We start from the raw sequence: 20,198 nt of genomic DNA, 5'->3' as shown, positions 1-20,198 counted from the left end.
TATAGGTTTTAATAAAAAATTTTACTATTTGTGCTTTTTTTAAACGTTTTTAATAAAATTTACATAATGACTAGTATATTCATCAATTAAAGAGGTTTCTAACTTTTTTTACAGTGCTTTTTGTAATTAATAATTTTAATGTTTTTATTTTGTCATTATTGCATGCATAAACTGTTAATCAGAAAAGTCTCAATTTCTGTTTTATTTTTTTTCTTCCAATTAATATTACTATTTTTTTTCCATGCAAGCCCATTCCTTTACCATAACCCGTAGCATACCCACAGCCGTAATGCAAGGCTGATTGTGCTCCGGAAAAATCTGGATTTTTCGCTAACCGTGATCCGGAAGTTTCCGGAGATCGAAGGTTCAGACGTTTCAAAAAATCATTGATCACAAAAGTCTCCGGAAGTCAAATTTTCAAAGGTGGAACTTAAAAACACAGTTTATTTTATTTGTAAATACTTTATACCAGATACTTTATAAACTTATATTCAAGATTAATATTCATTTTTTATCAGTAAATAGTTATTATAATCATAAACTCAAGAAAGAAAGACATATTTGTAAATTTCAATTACTTCTCCAGGTCGACATAGGTATGTGTAAAATTTTAAATATATTTTAAGTAAACTGTGAAATGCTGAGAAAAAGGAAAATACCTTGTTTAAATTTTTTTCTAAATTTTCGACTTTTTTTTTTTACTCAAGAAATTTTCCGGAATTTTGTCTTGGGCTCACAATCACCTCTGGTAATGTAACCACAGCCATACCGTAGCATAAGCAGTGGTAATGCCTTTTTTTATAATGACCTTCCCAAAATTCAAACCCTGTAAAGCTGAGCTTTATTCATTGTTATTTTTTTTCTGTTGTTATTTTCATATGCTAATTACTAGCTAAAATAAGAAATAAGAAAAGGTGCCAAGAAAAGAAATTAAAAAGATACCATGAGAGAAAAGGTGCCAACTATTTTTACATTATTATTTGTTATACAATAATAAAAATGTCTTATCGCGATTTTATGACAAAATGTGTACCAAATCTGGAATGAAAATTTGCCACATGAAAATTACAATTCTTTGTAGCAATTCATTTCGAATCTATGCAACTGTTTTCTTTTTAATTATTTGGGCGAAAGGTAGATTTTTGTTAAAGTTTCCAAAATTTGTTTTAGTATTATACTAAATTATTCAGAAATTTAATAAATAACTGTGCACATTGATAAGAATTTTATAAACATTTATCTTTGTAGACTATATTGTTTAACTGCCTAAAAGTTTAATTTGTAAGCAATTGTACATAAGTCTCCAATTAGTGGAAGTCTAAAATTTAGAAGTCTTTGTGATATTTTTTTTGGTCGGTTGAGCGTTTCGGCCGAAATATAGTACCACTTATGGTTTTTGAATAAATTTTAAAGAATTTACACTTTTATCTGAAATTTTGTAGCTCTGAAGAATGAATTTAATGCTATCTTAAAATTTGTTTTTGATAACCTTGTTCTGCATTGACTGATCATTTTTATAAAATAATGACAACAAAACACTGAAACTATGTCAAATAGTAAAAAAGCACTCAAATCTTGTACCTTGTTTTAAAATTGGCTTATGTTTACTTTCCAATCATTATAGAATTTCTTAAATCATGTGACTTATTTCTACTGTTGCCAAATTGTGACTTTATCAGCTTTCATTCTTTCCTATTTTTGTCAATATTTTGAAAAAAAGTCTTGGAAGAAAGTAGGTCAAACAGTTATTTTGTTTACAAACTCTAATTGTAAAATATTTGTGATAACTTAATTATGCTAGTTGAACCATTTTATTAAGTGTTCGGCATTTTTTACCTTGGTGTTTAAATTATTGTGAATGTTGTTCTATAATTGTTACTTTAATTTAAAAAACCCAACTATTCCTTGAGTAACTTTTATTGAAATGCATTTTATCCATACAACATATTACTTAAAATAAGTACTTAACATTTATTAGCTGAAAGGGACTAAAAAGTTTATAAACGACAAATGTTTTAAAAATGGAAATACAGACTTTTTTAATCACAATTCTTTATAAATTTCCAGCTTCAATCAATAAACTCTCCTCTGGCCATGGAAGTTACTTCAAATAATGTCAAATAAGGTGAGGATTTCTGAGTCTGACTATCATTTTCAAACTTACCTCGATTGCCACTTATACCAATGTAATTTTCTCGGTTCACAACATTTGGGTTTCCGTAAGACTGATTCCTGTTGAATGTTCTAATACATTTTGAAGTAATACTGGGACTTCTTCTAAACCCTGGTGACATGTTTGGCGAGGCTTTCCTTTTAATATTGAAGGAACAATTTTTTGAATATAACTGTTTGTGCATTACATTATCTTTGTTGTCATTCTGATTTATATATCTGAATGGAAAAGAATATTCACTTTGGCTGATAGATTTAGCTAAAGGAGTATGGAAAGAGTTTTGAGTGCAAAAATCGGACCTTGGAACGCCTGCACTTTGCTGAGTCTGGCGGGATGTTTTTTTCTGGTATTCATTAGAGATATTTACTACTTGTGACTTTGCAAACAATGATCTCTCAGATTGTGTGCAGTCATTGTTGTCATTTCTTTTTTTCTTTAATGAAAAAGAATTTTCATTTTGACTAATTGATTTTGCTAAAGGTGTATAAGCAGTATCTTGAGAACACACTCTCAGTCTTTCTTCTGATGGCTTTGCAGCTTGTGCTTTTGTTCTAGATCTTAAAATGCGAGATGCCGTTGGCATTTGTGGCTTTGTATACAATAAGCTATCGAATTTACTTTCATTATGTTTTGTATTTCTTTTATTACCGTTTTTCGATGGCAAAGGATTTTCTGTTTGGCTGAAGTTTCTTGCTAAAGGTGTATGGACTGAATTTTGAGTGCAAATGTTAGGCCTTTTTAGTAATGATTGATCCGATTTTTTATTTTGGGTTTCATTTATTGTTGCTGCTGGTATTTTAAAAATCATTTCATTTTGTGTATGGCTCGTTTTTGAAATATCAATCTATAAAAGAATTGAAGTTTATATAAGTCAACAAACTTTAAAGGTTAAAGCAAATATAATTTCTTATTTTGTATCAAAGTACTATTAGACCTGAATAATTCAAATTTTTTATTAATGTGTAAGATTTTATATGAAAAGAATGATGCATTATTTTACTTTTTTTTGGTTAATTTATATTTTTTGTACAATTGCCCTTATGATATTAGAGTAACAGTATTATCAGACAGAGTTTGTGGATCTAGGAGTTATTCTTTTTATTTAATTAATATTTGTTTATTTTTAACATTTTTGACTGAGTGAATATATGTTATCTGAATTTTTATCTGTTCTCTTTAATTTCAAGTTATCCAAGTTTGATTGTTTCGTTTCATGTCTTTTTTTAATGAAATTATTTATGTTAATAACTAAGAATAATGTTTTCTTAAAAAATTTGTTATTATATTGTAATAATTAAAATTTAAAATACTTTGTTTACAAAAAAATAAAGATTCATAAAGAAAATTTTTATTGTTTCAAAACAAAACAAAAAATTGAGTGCTATTTTAAAACAAATGCTTTGTTTTGCTTCATGTTGTTTTTTAATGAAATTATTAATGTAAATAATTAGGAATAATGTTTTTTTAAAAAAATTTATCTATTGTGATAATTAAAATTTAAAATACTACTTAAAAAACGTTAACAAGGGAATAAAGATTCACAAATAAAAATTTTATTGTTTCAAAGCAACAATAAAAAAATTGAATGCTATTTTAGAACAAATGATTGGTGAAAATAAATTTTTCAGATGACATAATATTAAGTAAATATTTTTTTATAAATTCTGCAGCCTAATTAATGTTACTAAAGCAATCTCTTGCTTTATGGATATTTTTTGTGGTTAAAATTGAGAAATCATAATGTCTTATTATTAGAAAAAAGAACTCTAATGTTAACCTGTTTGCAAATTCTGATACGTTATAAAAGTTCAACGACATTGTCCAATCAATCATTGTGTAAAGTAATTTATACTGATTATTTATTTCTTTATACACATTTGACATGTCTTTGAGTTAGTAAAAAAGTTGATATTATGTGACAGTATTATGCATTGTACTTACCAAGTTTTTCACAGATGCATTCAAAGCATTCATAGATTCCTTCATGTTTAATTTTATTTCCATATTTATTTCATTGTCACTTTTCACTCTTTCTAAAAGACTTTTGAATTCATTGCAGTGCTTATCTATTTTTGTATCAATTTTCCTGTAATATTGAAGCATTAAATGTAAAAAAATATGATATTGAAAGTTATCATAACTCTGCATTTATAGAAAACCACATTTAAGCTGCATACTTTTCATGATTGCTGGCCATTTCATGCACTTAAATATTTCATACAATTCGTTAATATTTTCATTTCATTATCATATATTCGGTATTTTTCAAATGAAAAAATTTTTTTTATGCAATATACCTAACTAATAGATGTACCAAATTAATTATGAATTGGAAAATAATTAATAAGTTCTGAAGCGGCTAAAATTTTATGATAAATCTGTATTCCTTCTTTTACAAAACTACAAAGAAAATATGGAAACCAGTAGTCAAATATTAATTATTTTTTTCAGAAAAGTTAATGAAAAATCAAAATTTTAGAATCAATATTTAAATTTAGTAGTTAGAGGAAAATAATGAATTGATATTTCACATTATGAATAAATATTTTTATAATCTAAAACAGATTATTTTTTTTTTCGCAAACAATTTATAAATTTTTAGAAGCTAATAAGTAATATTATGATGAAAGTAAATGGCATATAATAATAGGATTGCTGTTTCATTCTTAAATTGAAATTAAAATTTACTTCAGTATTTTTTCATTGTGAGTTTTTGTATCCTCCAGAACTTTCTTGTTCCCATTGGTTTGAGAGGTTGTAAGTTTTTTAACACTTTCCAAAATTTTGCCAGTTTTTAAGTCTTCTTTAATGAAATCTTCCAATTTGTTAAATTCTTGTTTTATTTCGTCTGTATTCTATGAAAAAATAAGATGATATATGTTACTTAATTGCAATAATTCTGCTATGGAGTATAGTTAAGAATATTTTAAAGATTTTTGGGAACATAGCAAATCGTTCATGTTGAAGTCTTATGTTTATAATATCAAAAAATTAAATTGATCAACCATGATTATTGCTATTTTGTTTTTCTGTTTTTAGTAACTTATATATTTTATACATACTAAATATATCACAGTTCTGCACAAAAAATGTAAAATAAATAATATAAAATGATAAAAATAAATAAATAAAATGATTTTTCTTTTCAATATCCATTTATTTTGTTCTCATTTTATTAAAAAATGTGTAGAAATCTTAAAATTTTACTAGTTACATATAAAACTTGGTGGTATAAAACTATTAAGTTTCTGCTTAAAAGCAAAGCTTCCACCAGTTTTACAAATCATTGCAAAATTTTCTGACATTTTGAATGGTCTATTCAAATGTGCATGTTTTTTTAAAAAAGTATTTTGATCATGAATGAATTAAAATAGCATGCAAGATACAAGTAATGAATACAAGTAATCTTGGAAATTGAATGTTTTTAATTATTATGCAAACTAAGACAAGTTTTAACTTATAAATGTTTAAAATTTTTACGTGCAGACAAATATCTATCCATATTTTTTTATTAAAATTAATCCTAAAATGTATTGTAGTAAATTCTTATTACTGGTGCTACTCATGTAGAAAAATAATTAATATTCTTTTTTCCCATCCTGAAGATGTGGAGAAAAATTTAAATTCCTAAATAATAGAATTTAATTTTGTATTTCTATTTTGCTCTTATAAAAACTATTACCTATGTAATATTTCATAGAATTTTTGAAATTTTAAAATAAATATTTTTTTGTCAATATAACATTAGTTTAATCTAATATTTTTATCATAACAAATTTTTGACATTTTAATATTTTGTACTCATAGTGTGAATGAATCAAGTGAATAAAATCTTAAAAGTAAAAACATAATAATAAATTTACTTCTTCATAAGAAATTTTCTCTTAACATAAATTAAATAAATTTGAAATTATTAATAATACACATTTTTGAAATGAAATACTCATTATTCTAATTCAACAATATTCTCATAATTTCACAAAATTATACATACCTCAGTCATATATTTTCGAAACTTCATTATACTTTCATCTTTTTTATGGCTTTTCTTATACTCTTTCTCAAGCTCAGCAATTGACTTTGCTTGATTATCTGTAGTGTATAATAAATTACTAAACATTTATTTTTCCTGTAACAATGAGTTCTAAAATGTTTTTAAACTTTGCACGTTTGATATCTCTGTCTTTGTTTGGCAATTTAAGATTTACTGTAACCAGGGTGGGCATTATTTTAACTGTTCAACCATGGTTAAAACAATGTTTTAACCATGTCAGAAACCTTTTTTTGACATAGTTTTTGACAATTATGCAATACTAAAAATTTTGGTGTAAGGATAGTTATCAGCTATTATAAATATTGAATATTTATAAATAAATATACATATTAAATTGCGATTGATGTATCAATTGCGTTCTTGAATTATTTGGACATTTTTCTTTCTTTTTTATTTGATAATTGCTGTCAAAAATCCAAATTTAGGTGGAAAAAATATTAAACATAAATATGTAAAATTGCAATTTTTCTAGAAGTAACAAGATACAGTTTCTAGTAGTTTTCAAAGTAATATATGTATATATGTATAGGTCCGTTAATTTTAATTATTGATAAAAAAATACAAAAACAATCATCTTATGGAAAAAACAATAATTATGAATTCATTATATGTAAAATCAATTTTCGTTTACTCCCATTTTAACTCGTCCTTTCTCCAAAGTATGTGATTACAAAGAAATAGTTTTGAAGCTCTCTCTACTCCAAGTTAATTTTTCAGTTTGATATTAATTGTATTTTGTATATTTTGTGATTGTAACAAAACTCAATTTAATTAAGACCGAAATTCGAAATTGTTCTTTTTATTGATGTTTAGCTGCATGGAGTAGAATGTAGAACTACTGAAATTATAGCAAAATAAAATAACATGTAGTTAGTGAATTTATTCTAAATTTGGAACCTGAAAATTTAAACATTCAGTTTATAGCCTATAAATGGTAGACTAATAACTTAGTTGTCAATTTTTTCCTCAAACCTAATAAGTCGGTGATAAATATCAATAAGTCCTTTTTTATTTAATCGCCACTTGTTCAAGCCTTTTTTTTTGTTGCTTGGATTAAAAATCATTTTAGAAATGATCTACGACTTTAAAAAAGTTTATTCAACATTAAAAATAGTATAAATATGTGAAAAAGTTTAGTTAAACATACTGACTTTAAAGAACTTTTTTCTAAAAATATCTGGGAAACTAAATATTTTTGAATGAAGTATAAGAATTGTTTAAGAACTCTCCTCCATATTTGTTTTTTTTGGAACTAATTTTTAGGTCATAAATGTAGTTCTTGAATTAATTTATTGACGCAATAGTTAGTTTTGTTATGCAACCTTTTCTGTCTCTAATTTTTTAAAGTGAGGCAAGGATATCTTTTAAATTTTAAATAATAATTCCAAATTTTTTGTTGTTGTTGCAGATTTGGAACAAAAAAAATTTAAATTTAACCTAAAGGCTTTTGCATTCTAATTCTCAGATGGGGCTGTTATTGCAAAATGAAAATGGTGTACAAATTTTTAAAATATTTCGACCAAAGAAAGTCAGACCTAAAAATAGGTATAATTTTGAAAATCCCTAATTTATGAAACCACATAGACCTTTGCTCTGTGGCGACTCTAAGAGTGCGTGGTCGAGTTTGGTGTCATGCGATAGGTATTGTCAAAATATCAAACGTGTGAGGTTACTTTATCACCTGTGAACCAAGGTTCAATAACTTGTTGGTCACATTTGTATCCCTTTTTCTGGAAAATTCAAATCTGCAATAAAAATGGAAGTCTTCTTTTTAAGACCCTTATCCTTTCCCAAAGGAGTGAGTGAGTTTTCAAAAGTGAGTGAGTTTTTATAAATTTAATTTTAGCGTTAGGGTCTGATGCTTTGAATCATTTCCGAAGTTTTTAGATGCTCTGTATTTTTTAACAATATAAATAATAGTGTTTTAATAGTTTAAAAGAAATCAACATAAGAGTCTTACTTAATGTTTCATCAAGTGACGATATTCTTTCGTTTTGTTCTGAAATTTCTGTTTTTACATCTTTGATTGAATGTTGGACTACAGATAAGTCAGAATGGATTTTTCTTATACCTCCAGCCAGGCTGCCGAGTAAATCCCTAAAAAGTTAGTAAGTTAATTAGATGTTTTATTCATTTATTTAAGAAATCATCTGCAGTCTAGAAATAAAGTGCCTCTAACTATTATGCTTTGTCCTTTTGCTTATAACTCATTAAAATGCAAATTGATTATTTAAGAGAAAGGTTTATTTTCTGAAAATAAAGAAATATATTTGTTTCCTTATTAATGCTAGAGTGAATTATTTGAAATAATAGTATCACTTAATTTGCAATTCTCTGAAATGATATGTTAATTAAATGCTTGCTTCCCCCCATTTTTTTGGAAAAAGCCTTTTTTTTAAATCCCAAAATGAAGTAGGTTATTGAAGAGATATTGTTCACTTGATTATATTCGTTAACTATATCAATTATATAGTTGTTTCCATAAATTTTATGAATTGAGAACCGTGTTGACAAGTATATGATCATAAGCATTAATATTTGCGTTTTTCCGAATTTATTTTCCTTTTCAACAAATTTAATTTCTATAAAATTTCAGATTTAAGAATATGTTATTCAAATTATTTTATTACTTTGATAGTAGCTAGACAACTGTTTGAAAATTAAATAAATTAAACTCTACTCTTCTCAATTACGAATCTTTATAAAGGTAAGATAAATCATCATCTCCAGGATACGAGGTACTGAAGAATTTTAAGAGGTTTAGAATATTATTTACAGTATTCTTGACATAAATACCTAATCTACAAAAATATTGTTACGAGCTAGTTAGCAGTGTTCAAAAAATAAGTACATTTTATGTATAGATTTTCGACCTGAAAGTATCATGTAAAAGGAAAACTTAATTTTGATTGCCTGGGTACAACTTTTAAGTTATTGAATAAGTTGGAAAAATTATGATTTTCTTAAATTATTGTTCTCTTTTAAGACCTATGTAGATAAAAAAAAGTAAAAATAAGACATCAAAACATAGGTGAAAATTATAGGACATGTTAATAGATTTTATAAAAAGCTGAGCATTTTTTTTCCTAAGAGAGGTGAGTTTTATAATGTGAAGGATGGATATATATATATATTTATCCTTCACATTATAAATGTATATATAATAACATTATAAATATACATACATTATTAAACATTAACATACATTATATCTATATATTAGTGACTGACAGGTTTTGCTTCTTTTTTATTCTATTTTTTATAGTTGCTAGTCGTTTCGCAATAATCTCTTTTTGTTTAATACCTTCATAAGAAGGCATATATTTAACATTTAATACTATAAAAAACGAAGGGATGTTCACAATGATCATTTCTTATTTATTAAAAGTGAATAGTATTTAAAAAAAAAAAAACGTTTTGATACAAGATTAACAATTCAATGCGGATCTAGAAAAATATTGGTATATTTATCATTAAAATACCTAATTCCAGTTATTTCATTTGCAGTGCTATTATCTTCAATTACGGATCTTCTATCGTTTTCATTATCATCATTGTCGAAATTTGTGAATTTTTTCCTCGTTTCTTTTTTAGCTTTTCCAAATAACAAATTTTGTGAGATGTATTTTCGGTAATCGGCATTTCCCTATTATTAAAAATAATACATAATTTTTATTTGTAAAATAAACTTGTTCATAATGCTTCAAAGGGTAGTAACAATAACAAGACTGTGAAGCTTTTTTTGAAAAGTGTAGCAAACAAACAAGGGAATCGTTGAAAATGAAAGGGATACTGGAAGAAAAAAAGGGTTTTAATGCTTTAACTTTTTCTTTTAGCTTAAACATTTGCTGTACTGTTATTATCCAACTTATTTATGAAACTTGCATTGTTAAGCTTTTTTCTGGTGTTAGAGAAAAAAATCTCTATTCAAAAAAGCATACATATATATGTGCTATAATAGAAAAGATACTGTAACTTTTGATTATTCCTAATTTTCAAAGAATATAATTTATGTTATAAGAATTCTTAAAAATTTCTGAATTATGCATGCATTTCAAAAAAGTATGGAGATCGAATGATATACAAATAAATAAAAGTGAAATGTATTGAGCACCTTTTTATGGTTACAGTAGATAGACTGCATAACAATGTTTTGCACAAATGATACTAATTTTAAAAAAAAGTATCTCTTTAAAAATATGCTCGCGAGTTTAAAAACTGTCAAAATTTAATGCACATTTTTTGACCTTGTTTATAACACTGGATGGTAAATTTTTTACTGCATTTATGCAAATACTTGATCTATAATAGCGGTGGTTCATAGGATAGAACGTTCGCCTCCCAATGTGGCGACCCAGGTTAGCGGTGGCTGGTAGGTATGAATTCGAATCCCGGCTCGCATCGTTCACAGTGCTGCCGCAAAACATCCTCAGTGGTAAACGGATCATAGGTTTGAATCCATTTTTCATCAGGCTAACCATGGGAGGTTTTCCTCTCCACGTTACGCAAATGCGGGTTAGTTCCATCAAAAAGTCTTCCTAGTTTGTCCCAATGTTTTGTTCAGAAACTCCCTTCTTTTCTGGTTTGGGTTAAAAATTACGAGGCTACGGAGTTGAGCATTGATAGTCGGAAACTCAGAATTGGGTCGGCTGTTCAACGCCGGTTTTGAAATAAAATAAAATATTTGATTTGCCTACTTTGGATATGGGGATTTCAAATCTGAAATTAATTTTACTCGGAAGCTACAGTTTTTTGATGACACTTTTAGTCTATTTTTTGTCGAAATGCACAAGTTTAAGAACCTTATATAAAACAGAGGATCGCATAAATGTTGGGACAAACTTCTAAGGGAGTTAGGGCACATCATCAGAATAAAAATTGCATAAGAACTCATTCCCGGAATTGTCGTCGTACGCGGTTAGGGGTGCTTCTCGTATTATGACTTTTTCAGAAGCACACGAAGAAACAGTTCATAATAGAGAAGTGCCTTTAGCGATGTCTGGGCATGGGTTCCAGTGAAGTTTTAATCTTAATAATGTGCCCTAATTTCCCTATAAGTATAAAAACCCCTGTTATATATAAAACTTTTTTAAGTTTGTACACTTTGATGAAAAATAGACTTAAAATGTCACAAAAAGTACTGTACTTTTAAGGGAGAAGGCGATTGCAGATGTCAGCGATACGTTAGTATCTAAGATCTGTTTTTAAAAAAAAATCTCGTGAAATTTTTTTTACCGGTGTAATTTAAAGAGTAATTAATACTGATGAAGGAAGTGTGTAGTAAGAAGGAATAATAAGTTGAGATTTAAAATCTCGTTAAAACCATTCAGATTTTTCTTTATTTGAAATTAGACAAAAAATTTAATTTTCTCTTCCTAAACATAAGTCAGTCTATATTATAGGAAAAGAAAAGACTTATAGTAAAACTTTATTATATCTCCTATTTCTTTTCAAGAGAAGCAAATTATTTACCATTAAAATTTTTTTTAATGGTAGGTATAAATCTTTGTAATATTTCTTACAAGTTATTACGTGATAGAACTGTAAATGATTCGTGATAGTCATAAATATGGCTGCCAAAAAGAAGCTAGAATTGATGCGCTAGTTTTGCTAACAGTTATTTCTCTTCTCCAACTTAGAACTCTGATAGTTTTAATGTTGTGCAAAGCCCCTGCAACTGTCGGTAGGTTCATTCGCCGTCATTTTGGTTTGACACATCCAATGAATGGAGTTTTCATCCGTTAATTATCATCATTTGTTAGTATTAAATCTGGTATTTCAGTATTAAATATCGAACACTTCATGCATTTTTATTTTTGGACAGTTAATATTAAAGCATATTCAAAATTAACATGTTCTCAAAATTTCAAAGATATAAATTGCAAAATCTCACTTTTAGCTACATAACTTATGGTACGCGTTTAACTTTCCTGGGTTATCATACCTGTATCTTTTGTTTTGTGAGGTATGCACTGAGCTTCATTTTGGTCTCATGTTGTTTGAGAAAACACCATAAATACTTTTCAACATCAACGAAAATAATAACAAAATAAAACAAAAATTTCATTTTTGATTTTCCTTTCCTTTTAATAAATGTAATTGTGTTTATATATAATAATAAAATATTACTTCATCTCCAGTATTTGTTTTCTGAGATTGGGTGAAAATATCATAGGAATTATTAGAGTCAAGTAAATCTTTTGCATTTCTGTTTTGACTGCAATTGCTTGAGTTAAAGCCAGATTCACCACTTGTTCTCAATCCCCCATTGTTTCCTAAGAAATGATCCCTGCAAAATACCATTGAAAAATTTAGTTTGATTAAAAAAACGAAATTGTAATTCAGAATTAGAAAAGTATTTGAATAATTTAATTGCTTATGAAACCACATTGAAGCCCACACTCTGGGTTAGAACAAAAAACTGAAATACGAACTAGACGCTGATACTTACACTGGATTGCTGAAAAAAAGATCTCTAGAATTTACTTGGCTTGAAAACATTTTTCTTACTAAACTAATATCTGGTTAATTTCCAGAAACTTTTTGATCTTTCATAAGCATAACTCCTGTAAGACAAAATTCTAAATGTTCCAACAGAATAAAGTAAATTTGATGAAAAGATTAATTATTTTTACATTTTTTGTGATGTCAGTTTAAAACTGAATAATGGACAGTGCGCAAAATAAAAAAGATGGACCACCATGGATAACGTTTGATTTAATGATCGGATCTTTACGTTTTAGGATTCAATCTCAATGGTTCAAGGATGTGACCTCAAATTTGCTAATTATTTTGTGCAGATGATATTTTTAAGTTACGAAATTAGACACAAAAACGAAACATACTCTCTGAAAAAACATACCCTTTTTTTCGACGGATTTGGATTTTAAACCCTCAAAATGTAGGGAGTAGCCGCAATTCTGAAAACTTGGTCCCAATAATTTTATTTTTTGCGTATTTCGCCATATCTCAAAAACTTCCTAAGAAACCTGAAAAATTGTCGCACTCAATTATCCAAATATAATCCTATGCAAAAAGTAGCTTTTAGTTAATATTTATTATTTTTTATTATTTAATTTAATAAAAGTCGGTAAAATTTTAAATTGTAAGGTGTGCAAATTTTTACATCATTTTAAAGAATGCAATTTTACATGGCGAAATACAAAATTTATTACGAAGTCGGTCGAATAGTTCCTAAAGAAGTTTTTAAAAAAGTCATATTTTTACATATTATAACTTTACATAAGCGCAAATAGTACAATACGTAGAAAGTAAAATTAACATTAAAGGATCCGAACTTTAAACCCATCTCCTGAACAAACTAATTCTCTATGTTTTCGGGGTCAGAAACCCATATTCGTCGAAAAAAGGGTGTGTTTATTCAGAGAAAGTGCGTTTTTGTGTCTAATTTCGCAACTTAAAATATCGTCTGCACAAATTAATTAGCATGTTTGAGGTCACCGCTTTGAACCACTATGATTGGGTCTTAAAACATAAAGATCCGATAATTAGATCAAAAGTTATGCAGGGTGGCCAGTTTTTTGTTTTGCGCACAGTTCTTACAGATTTGTGTATTTTGGATTTGAAAATTATTTTTGCATTAAATATTAATAAAATTTGTAATATTAATTCTAAACATACTAAATTATTATTTAACATTCTTATTGTGCTAAATGAAAAATAAACGTTAGTTATTTTTAGACCCAATATTTGCGAAATTTCAAGAAACTGTGTTCTCGAACTTAATCATAAATTTAATCTATTCATCTTTGTAAGAGTTGTATTTTCTCATTTTGATAATTACTTAAATCTCTCAGATTCGCTTTTATTTTGTTCCTTAAATTGTTAATTTTTTTTCTTCCCTTTAACTTTTAAAGTTTTGTAATTCTTGGACAATATTAGTTAGTTAAAATTATAAATAATACTATCTTTTTTAATTAATAATAATGAATTAATATTAGTTAATTAATACATTAATTAATGATATTAATAAAAATTAATTAATATAATTAAAATGCATATTTCGAGTATTTTTTTCTTTTTCACCGACTGAATAAAAATAACACCATATAACAAAGTGCATAATGAAAATACTTAATTTTACTATAAATACATATCTTCGAAGAACATTGACAATTTATAATAAAGTAAAAAACACAAACAACTTTAAAGAACACTGCTATTTTAAAATTTAATGCTCTTTAAAAATTTTTGAATTATGTTTTATGTTATAAAGATAACCTTATTTTAGACATTATAATTGCTTTGAAAAATTCTTTTATTTTTTCTGTAAATATCGTTGAAAATTATGTATGCTTTCCTTTCTTAAAATAAGTATGCATATTTAACGAAATTAATTATCAAAGTAATTCATCAACAATTCGTAAAATAAATGAATTTTTATGATCGTAAAAAATAGTACAGAACAGTTTTATGTAATCCGTTTAATCTTGTATTTTAAGAATTCGTGATGAACTTTTCACATTTTTCTAGACATATAATGGTCCGTAATTATTGTTATATTGTTATGCTAAACTTAATCTATATGCTATGAAAATTGTAACATCTAGACATTTAAAGTTATAAATTAATGTCTTTACAATATTAATTTTTTGGTAAATATATTATTTATTCCATAGATAATAATGAATAAACTGCATTACAGAAACCAAAACATTAATTATCAAACCAATATAAATGTTAAAAAACATCATAAATAAAATCTTACATCTATTGAATACACGTAATCTGTACAGATATATGTATTTATGACACTATATAATTTCACGGAAAGGAACTAAAAGCATTTGTAGTAAACAAGAAATTTTAGTGAGCTTATAAATTATGACATAAAAAGAACACAATGTTCAAAAAATCGTCTGTTTCAGTTCATTTAATGAAATATAAGTTTGAAAGTATTATTTCTTCAGACGATTTAATTAATTATTTTTATTCATAACTTATAAAAAACGTAAATATAATATGGTAATTTCCTTATAATTCAAGAAAATATTTAAATTGTATATAGATATTTCTTGAAGATGAAATTTCGATTGCTTATGAGTTATTCATATTAGATTAAAACATCGTTTGAAATTTAGTATATCAATTTTATCCACTCTTCAAATGGACGAGAAATGAATTATTTTTAAGACGTTATATACATTAAATTTACGCATTCTATATATTGCTATTTATTAAGATTTATTCCATTAAAAAATTCAATTATTCTAGCTATTTGGGATGATAAGTTTTGTTGAGTGTCAAAATGAAAATAGCTAATATAAGCTCTTCTATATATTGAAATGTTTTTTAGTGATATATACTGAAAGATTTTTATTTTATTAATCTTAGGTTGTTAACGTTTTTGATTAAAATAACATTTTGATTCGCAGCATTTGCAAATTTTACATTCTTATTTTCTATAAGAAATTCGTTGAAATTAGGTATCAAATTTTTGTAGCATTCACAAACTGTTGCTTTTAAACCTTTTATACTCTAGTAATAGTTTTAAACTTGTTTTACATATATTATTCTCAAGCAAAAAAATTGTAACTGTTAACCAAAAAATTATTTAGAAAACGCGTCATCACAGAAATCGTTTACTGAATTAAAATCGTTTTCCTTTTCTTCATTGTAAAAATGTCTTTTTAAAAGGAAATGCATCACATCACGACATATTGTTATGTAATTTTAACACATAGTTTGTAAATTATATAAAAATTTGATAGATGAGTGCAACGTATTTCTCAAAGAAAATGTGAATAGCAAGGAAAAGAGCCTCAATTTCAAAACTTTTAATGATAGAAATATCGAAAAATAATCCACACCACACATAATAAATTATTGCTCAAAGCATTTTGTAATATCGCGCTGTCCAAACAATAATTTCTCGGAGTGCCAGACTCTACCAAAAAAAAAAAAAAAAAAAATTTAAAAAAAATGCGTCTTTCTTTCACCGACACTTCGCGCGAACTCTTCACACATCACACACCTCTACACACATCTAGGAGCGTTACACACATTAAGTCATCGGTCGCATGACACATTTATTTAATACTATGTCATAAGCAAATCCCGGACCTCAAAGTTTTTTTAAAGCTTTTCGTACAAAAAAATAAGAAATTATTTCTACACCTAGTGTTTACGGTATTGAAATGAAATACTTTTTCTTACATTTTCTAATAATATTAGTTAAATGTAAAGTTTAAGAATTGGTAATGCATGGTTACTACTTGGCTCCTTTGCTGTTTCTAAAAATGCTCTAAATTTATTCCTGGAGTATAGTTGCTTTACCTAGTGGTAACTTTAGTGATGTAGGAAAGCAACGCATTTATCTGTAAAATATCTTACCAAAAATTTACTTTGCACATAAAATACAATTGTATCATGTTTAATAAGTTTGACCTGATATCTTCAGTAGTATCTAAATGCCCGTAACCTATTTTTTTGGGGAAAAAAACCAACTCCATCAACATATATCGTGTATATCCCATACTAAAGTTCACGTTTTGTATTTAGTCAGTTATTGACTTCGTCATTTTTGGCAGGATACCCAGGATATTTTTTATTTTTCTTGGTAATGATTTCATAAATTACTTATTTAAGAGATCATTTATTTATTAATCATTATTAAAATTAAATATGCCAAATTAAATTTTTTCTGAGAATAAAAAAAGGCATATTTAAAACTGTTTTAAATGTATTTCTTGCAGAAAATGTGAATATTGCTTTTTTAAATTAATGTAACAAAATAGAATTCGTTCTTGTGGAAATTGCAGGAATTCGTCTCATACAACAACGCCCCCTATAGTTCGTTGCGATAGCGAATTATCTACACAGAGACTTAAATCGTTTGCTTAATATTATGTCGAATTCTTTTTTTCTTCTTCAGAGATATACCAGGCTTTGAACTTTAGCTTTTAAACTAGGAAACAATTTATTTTTCCCATATAGTTTAATCGCGAACTTAGAAATGGGAAAAATATTGAACCTTTAGGAAAACATCAACCTTCTTAAGATAATACATGCTTTCATATAAGATAAAAGCATGAAATATTTCGGTCCTCAGTCGATATAGCATTTTACATTTTGCTAGAGATATTGATTCTGGTGAATGGGATTTGAAGATAATGGTCTCTCGGGGCGGCACGTGCTCACGTTCACGTATCACCTCATACGAGTTCTTTTCTGACATTATCCATCGGATATATCATTTTTGTCTAGGTTCTGAGATTGATCAAACTTTTTGCCACAAGTTTCTCGGAAATGGAAAAGAAAATCAAATTGATTTTAAAATTTTATAGGCTAAAAATCTACGGCCCACAACTTTCCGTGATCAAAAACTGATTTTTTTAAAAACTTACTAAGGATAACACTTTTCTGGATGAAATGTCGAATTTTTTCGACTATTGTTCACCTTCTTGATAAGAATAACCTTCTGAAAATGCTTTGAAAGAGTTCCAAAAAATGTCGTTAAATAACTTTGATCTTTCAGAACTACTTTCTGTTACTTTGAAAGTCAAAAATAATTATAATGATTATGTAATTAATCATGCAAATAAATTAATTTTCCTAAGTTTTATGTTTGTCAAAAATATCAGCTTTAAAATAAAAGAATAAGGTTACAATTTAAGATCAAATCAAATTCCTCCTAAGAATAAATCTTTCAGGTTGTTGCAAAATTCGTTCAACGTTTTGACTATAACAGAGCAAGACATAACTTTTCTTAAAGTGTGCATGCTTCCTTAATTGAAAAAATAATATTTTAAAATCTTTTTTTATCTACACTGTAGACTTAACTAGTTGTACAGTGTGCAAAATAAAAAACGGAGCATCTTTAATAACTTTTGATATGAATAATCGGATCTCCACGTTTTAGGACTCATTCTAAATAGTTCGAGGAGGTGACCTCAAATATGCTAATTAATTACACACAATATTTTAAGTTACCAAGTCAGACACTAAAACGTACTTTCTTTGAATAAACATACCTTTTTCTCGGCGGATTTGGGTTTCTGACTCCCAAAATATAGCTGGTAGCCGCAATCTGGGACAAATGGCCCCAATAGTTTGGTCAGGAGAGCTGTCCAAAGTTTCTGCTCCTTAATGTTAATTTTACTTTTTGCATATTTCGCCATATCTCGAAAATTTTTAAGCTAATTGAAAACTTTTTGCTCACAATTGTAAAATTCATTTATTCAAAATAATTGCATGCAGAAAATAATTTTTAATAAATATTTGTCTATCTTCTATGTTTTTGGGGTCAGAAATCCAAATCAGTCGAAAAAAGGTATGTCTATTCAGAGAAATTACATTTTTGCGTCTGATTTCGTAACTTAAAATATCGTCTGTACTAATTAATTATCATATTTGAGGTCTAGCCCTCGAACTACTAAGAATGAGTCCTGGAACCCGAAGATCCGATCATTAGTTCAAAAGTTATTTAGTGTGGACCTTTTTTTATTTTGAGCACTGTACATATATTTTGCAGATTTTTTAAAAAAGGTTTTATATGCATGCAGTTGTCGTAAGCGAAAAGAAGTCCTGGTCACTCCTTCCAGCAAGTCAAGAAATCCCATGTTTTCTAAAGTTAATTTTGACGTCCATACTTACTGATCAGATTGTTTAAAAATAGTTTACTATCATAAATGTACAGCGCTAGAGCGTTGGTCTCCTAACTTAAGTTAACCACATTTAAATAAAATTTGTAAAGTAGGCTAAAACAATATAAGGAATATATTGAAAATGACTAAAGGAGGTAAAACATACGTTATGAAAAATTTATAAAAAAAATTAGAATAAGATTATATGATATGGGCTACAAGAAATTTCTTAAAATAGTTATAAGAAATAGATATAGAAAATAATGTGTTATAAGAAATACCAACACTTTTTAGAGACATTACAATCTATTCCATTTTTTTCTTCTTTCCTAAATAATCAAAATTAAATAGAAAAAATCATCAAAAATAGAAAAAAAAAAGTATTTTTGCAAGAAAAAAAAAACATTTCTGGAATGTTTTCTACAGACATTTGGAAGCCCTCCTTTTCTTAATTGCATTTAAATAAGCAAAAGAAAGACATATTTATTTTATTTAGATTTAACGTTTCCTCCAGAACATGCAAAAAATAAATCATTTAATGCAAAAGTAAAACTTGTCAGTATAAAGAAGAAATTGCACAAGAAGAATCGTTCTAGAACAAATTGCATCAAGGCAATTGCTTTTATTTTACTGAGAGTCATTAATTGCAAATAGTTTTGTCGAAAGCCTTACCATTTCTTTACTATTTTGTAAAGATCCTCCTATTTTATTTTTAGTTCTTGCTCTCTAATGCTTGGTTGTATTATTCTCCCATCATTTCTGATTTTCTAAGATAAGAAAGTTTTAAAAGTTTCATCGTATAGCTAAAAGTTTTATTGTTTGATATCTTTAAAGATTATATGTTTTACAGAAAATTGTTTTGAGTTTGCTTTGTAAATCTCTGGTTAACCCTTTTCTGATATTGTCCCAATAGTTTTTCTGTATTTTTTTTGTAATTTCATAATAAAGGTTTTGCGAAGAATTTTGTAAGATAAAATTTTTACATTTTTAATTTCATTCTTTATTGGGTGCTCTTGAAGAAGTTAAGTGATTTTGCTTAACCATGCGATTTAAATCTGATTTAATTAGATGCCGACGTCACACTTGCGTGTCGAACTTGATTGGCTTCTGAATCGACAAATGCTATGATTTACCTACGAGGACGTCACTTGCAGTTGTCCAATTCTTAACACAACTTTGTGTTATAGATATTTTACTTAGGCGGAAGGATTTTCGTACAGCAACCACGAAACTTTACATTTCGAACTATTAATAATTATTATATAGCCATAATAGAAATTCATAAAGAAGCATTCAAAGTAAGTAAAATAATGTTTACAAAAAATTCGGCATTAATTTCGTCTAATGATGCAGTTAGAAAGAAGTG

The 20,198-nt window shown here is 26.9% G+C and overlaps 1 protein-coding gene across 1 annotated transcript; it reads right to left on the bottom strand.

Moving 5' to 3' along the window:
• Positions 1–2,067: 2,067 nt before the first annotated feature.
• On the bottom strand, positions 2,068–15,062 carry LOC107437483 (uncharacterized protein PF3D7_1120000). The gene is made up of 9 exons (XM_043051535.2): positions 14,956–15,062; positions 12,679–12,793; positions 12,357–12,516; positions 9,710–9,873; positions 8,188–8,324; positions 6,168–6,265; positions 4,862–5,028; positions 4,115–4,259; positions 2,068–3,017 (listed from the first exon to the last, which is right to left on the bottom strand). Exons 2-9 carry the CDS (start codon positions 12,726–12,728, stop codon positions 2,070–2,072), a joined length of 1,869 nt encoding a protein of 622 aa, XP_042907469.1. The 5' UTR covers positions 12,729–12,793; positions 14,956–15,062; the 3' UTR covers positions 2,068–2,069.
• Between the last annotated feature and the right edge of the window lie 5,136 nt (positions 15,063–20,198).

The sequence above is a fragment of the Parasteatoda tepidariorum genome, chromosome 10 (assembly GCF_043381705.1).
Source record: "Parasteatoda tepidariorum isolate YZ-2023 chromosome 10, CAS_Ptep_4.0, whole genome shotgun sequence".
In the NCBI taxonomy this organism is placed as follows: domain Eukaryota; kingdom Metazoa; phylum Arthropoda; class Arachnida; order Araneae; family Theridiidae; genus Parasteatoda; species Parasteatoda tepidariorum.
The sequence above is the reverse complement of the archived record's forward strand: the minus strand, read 5'-3'. Positions and strand labels throughout refer to the sequence as shown.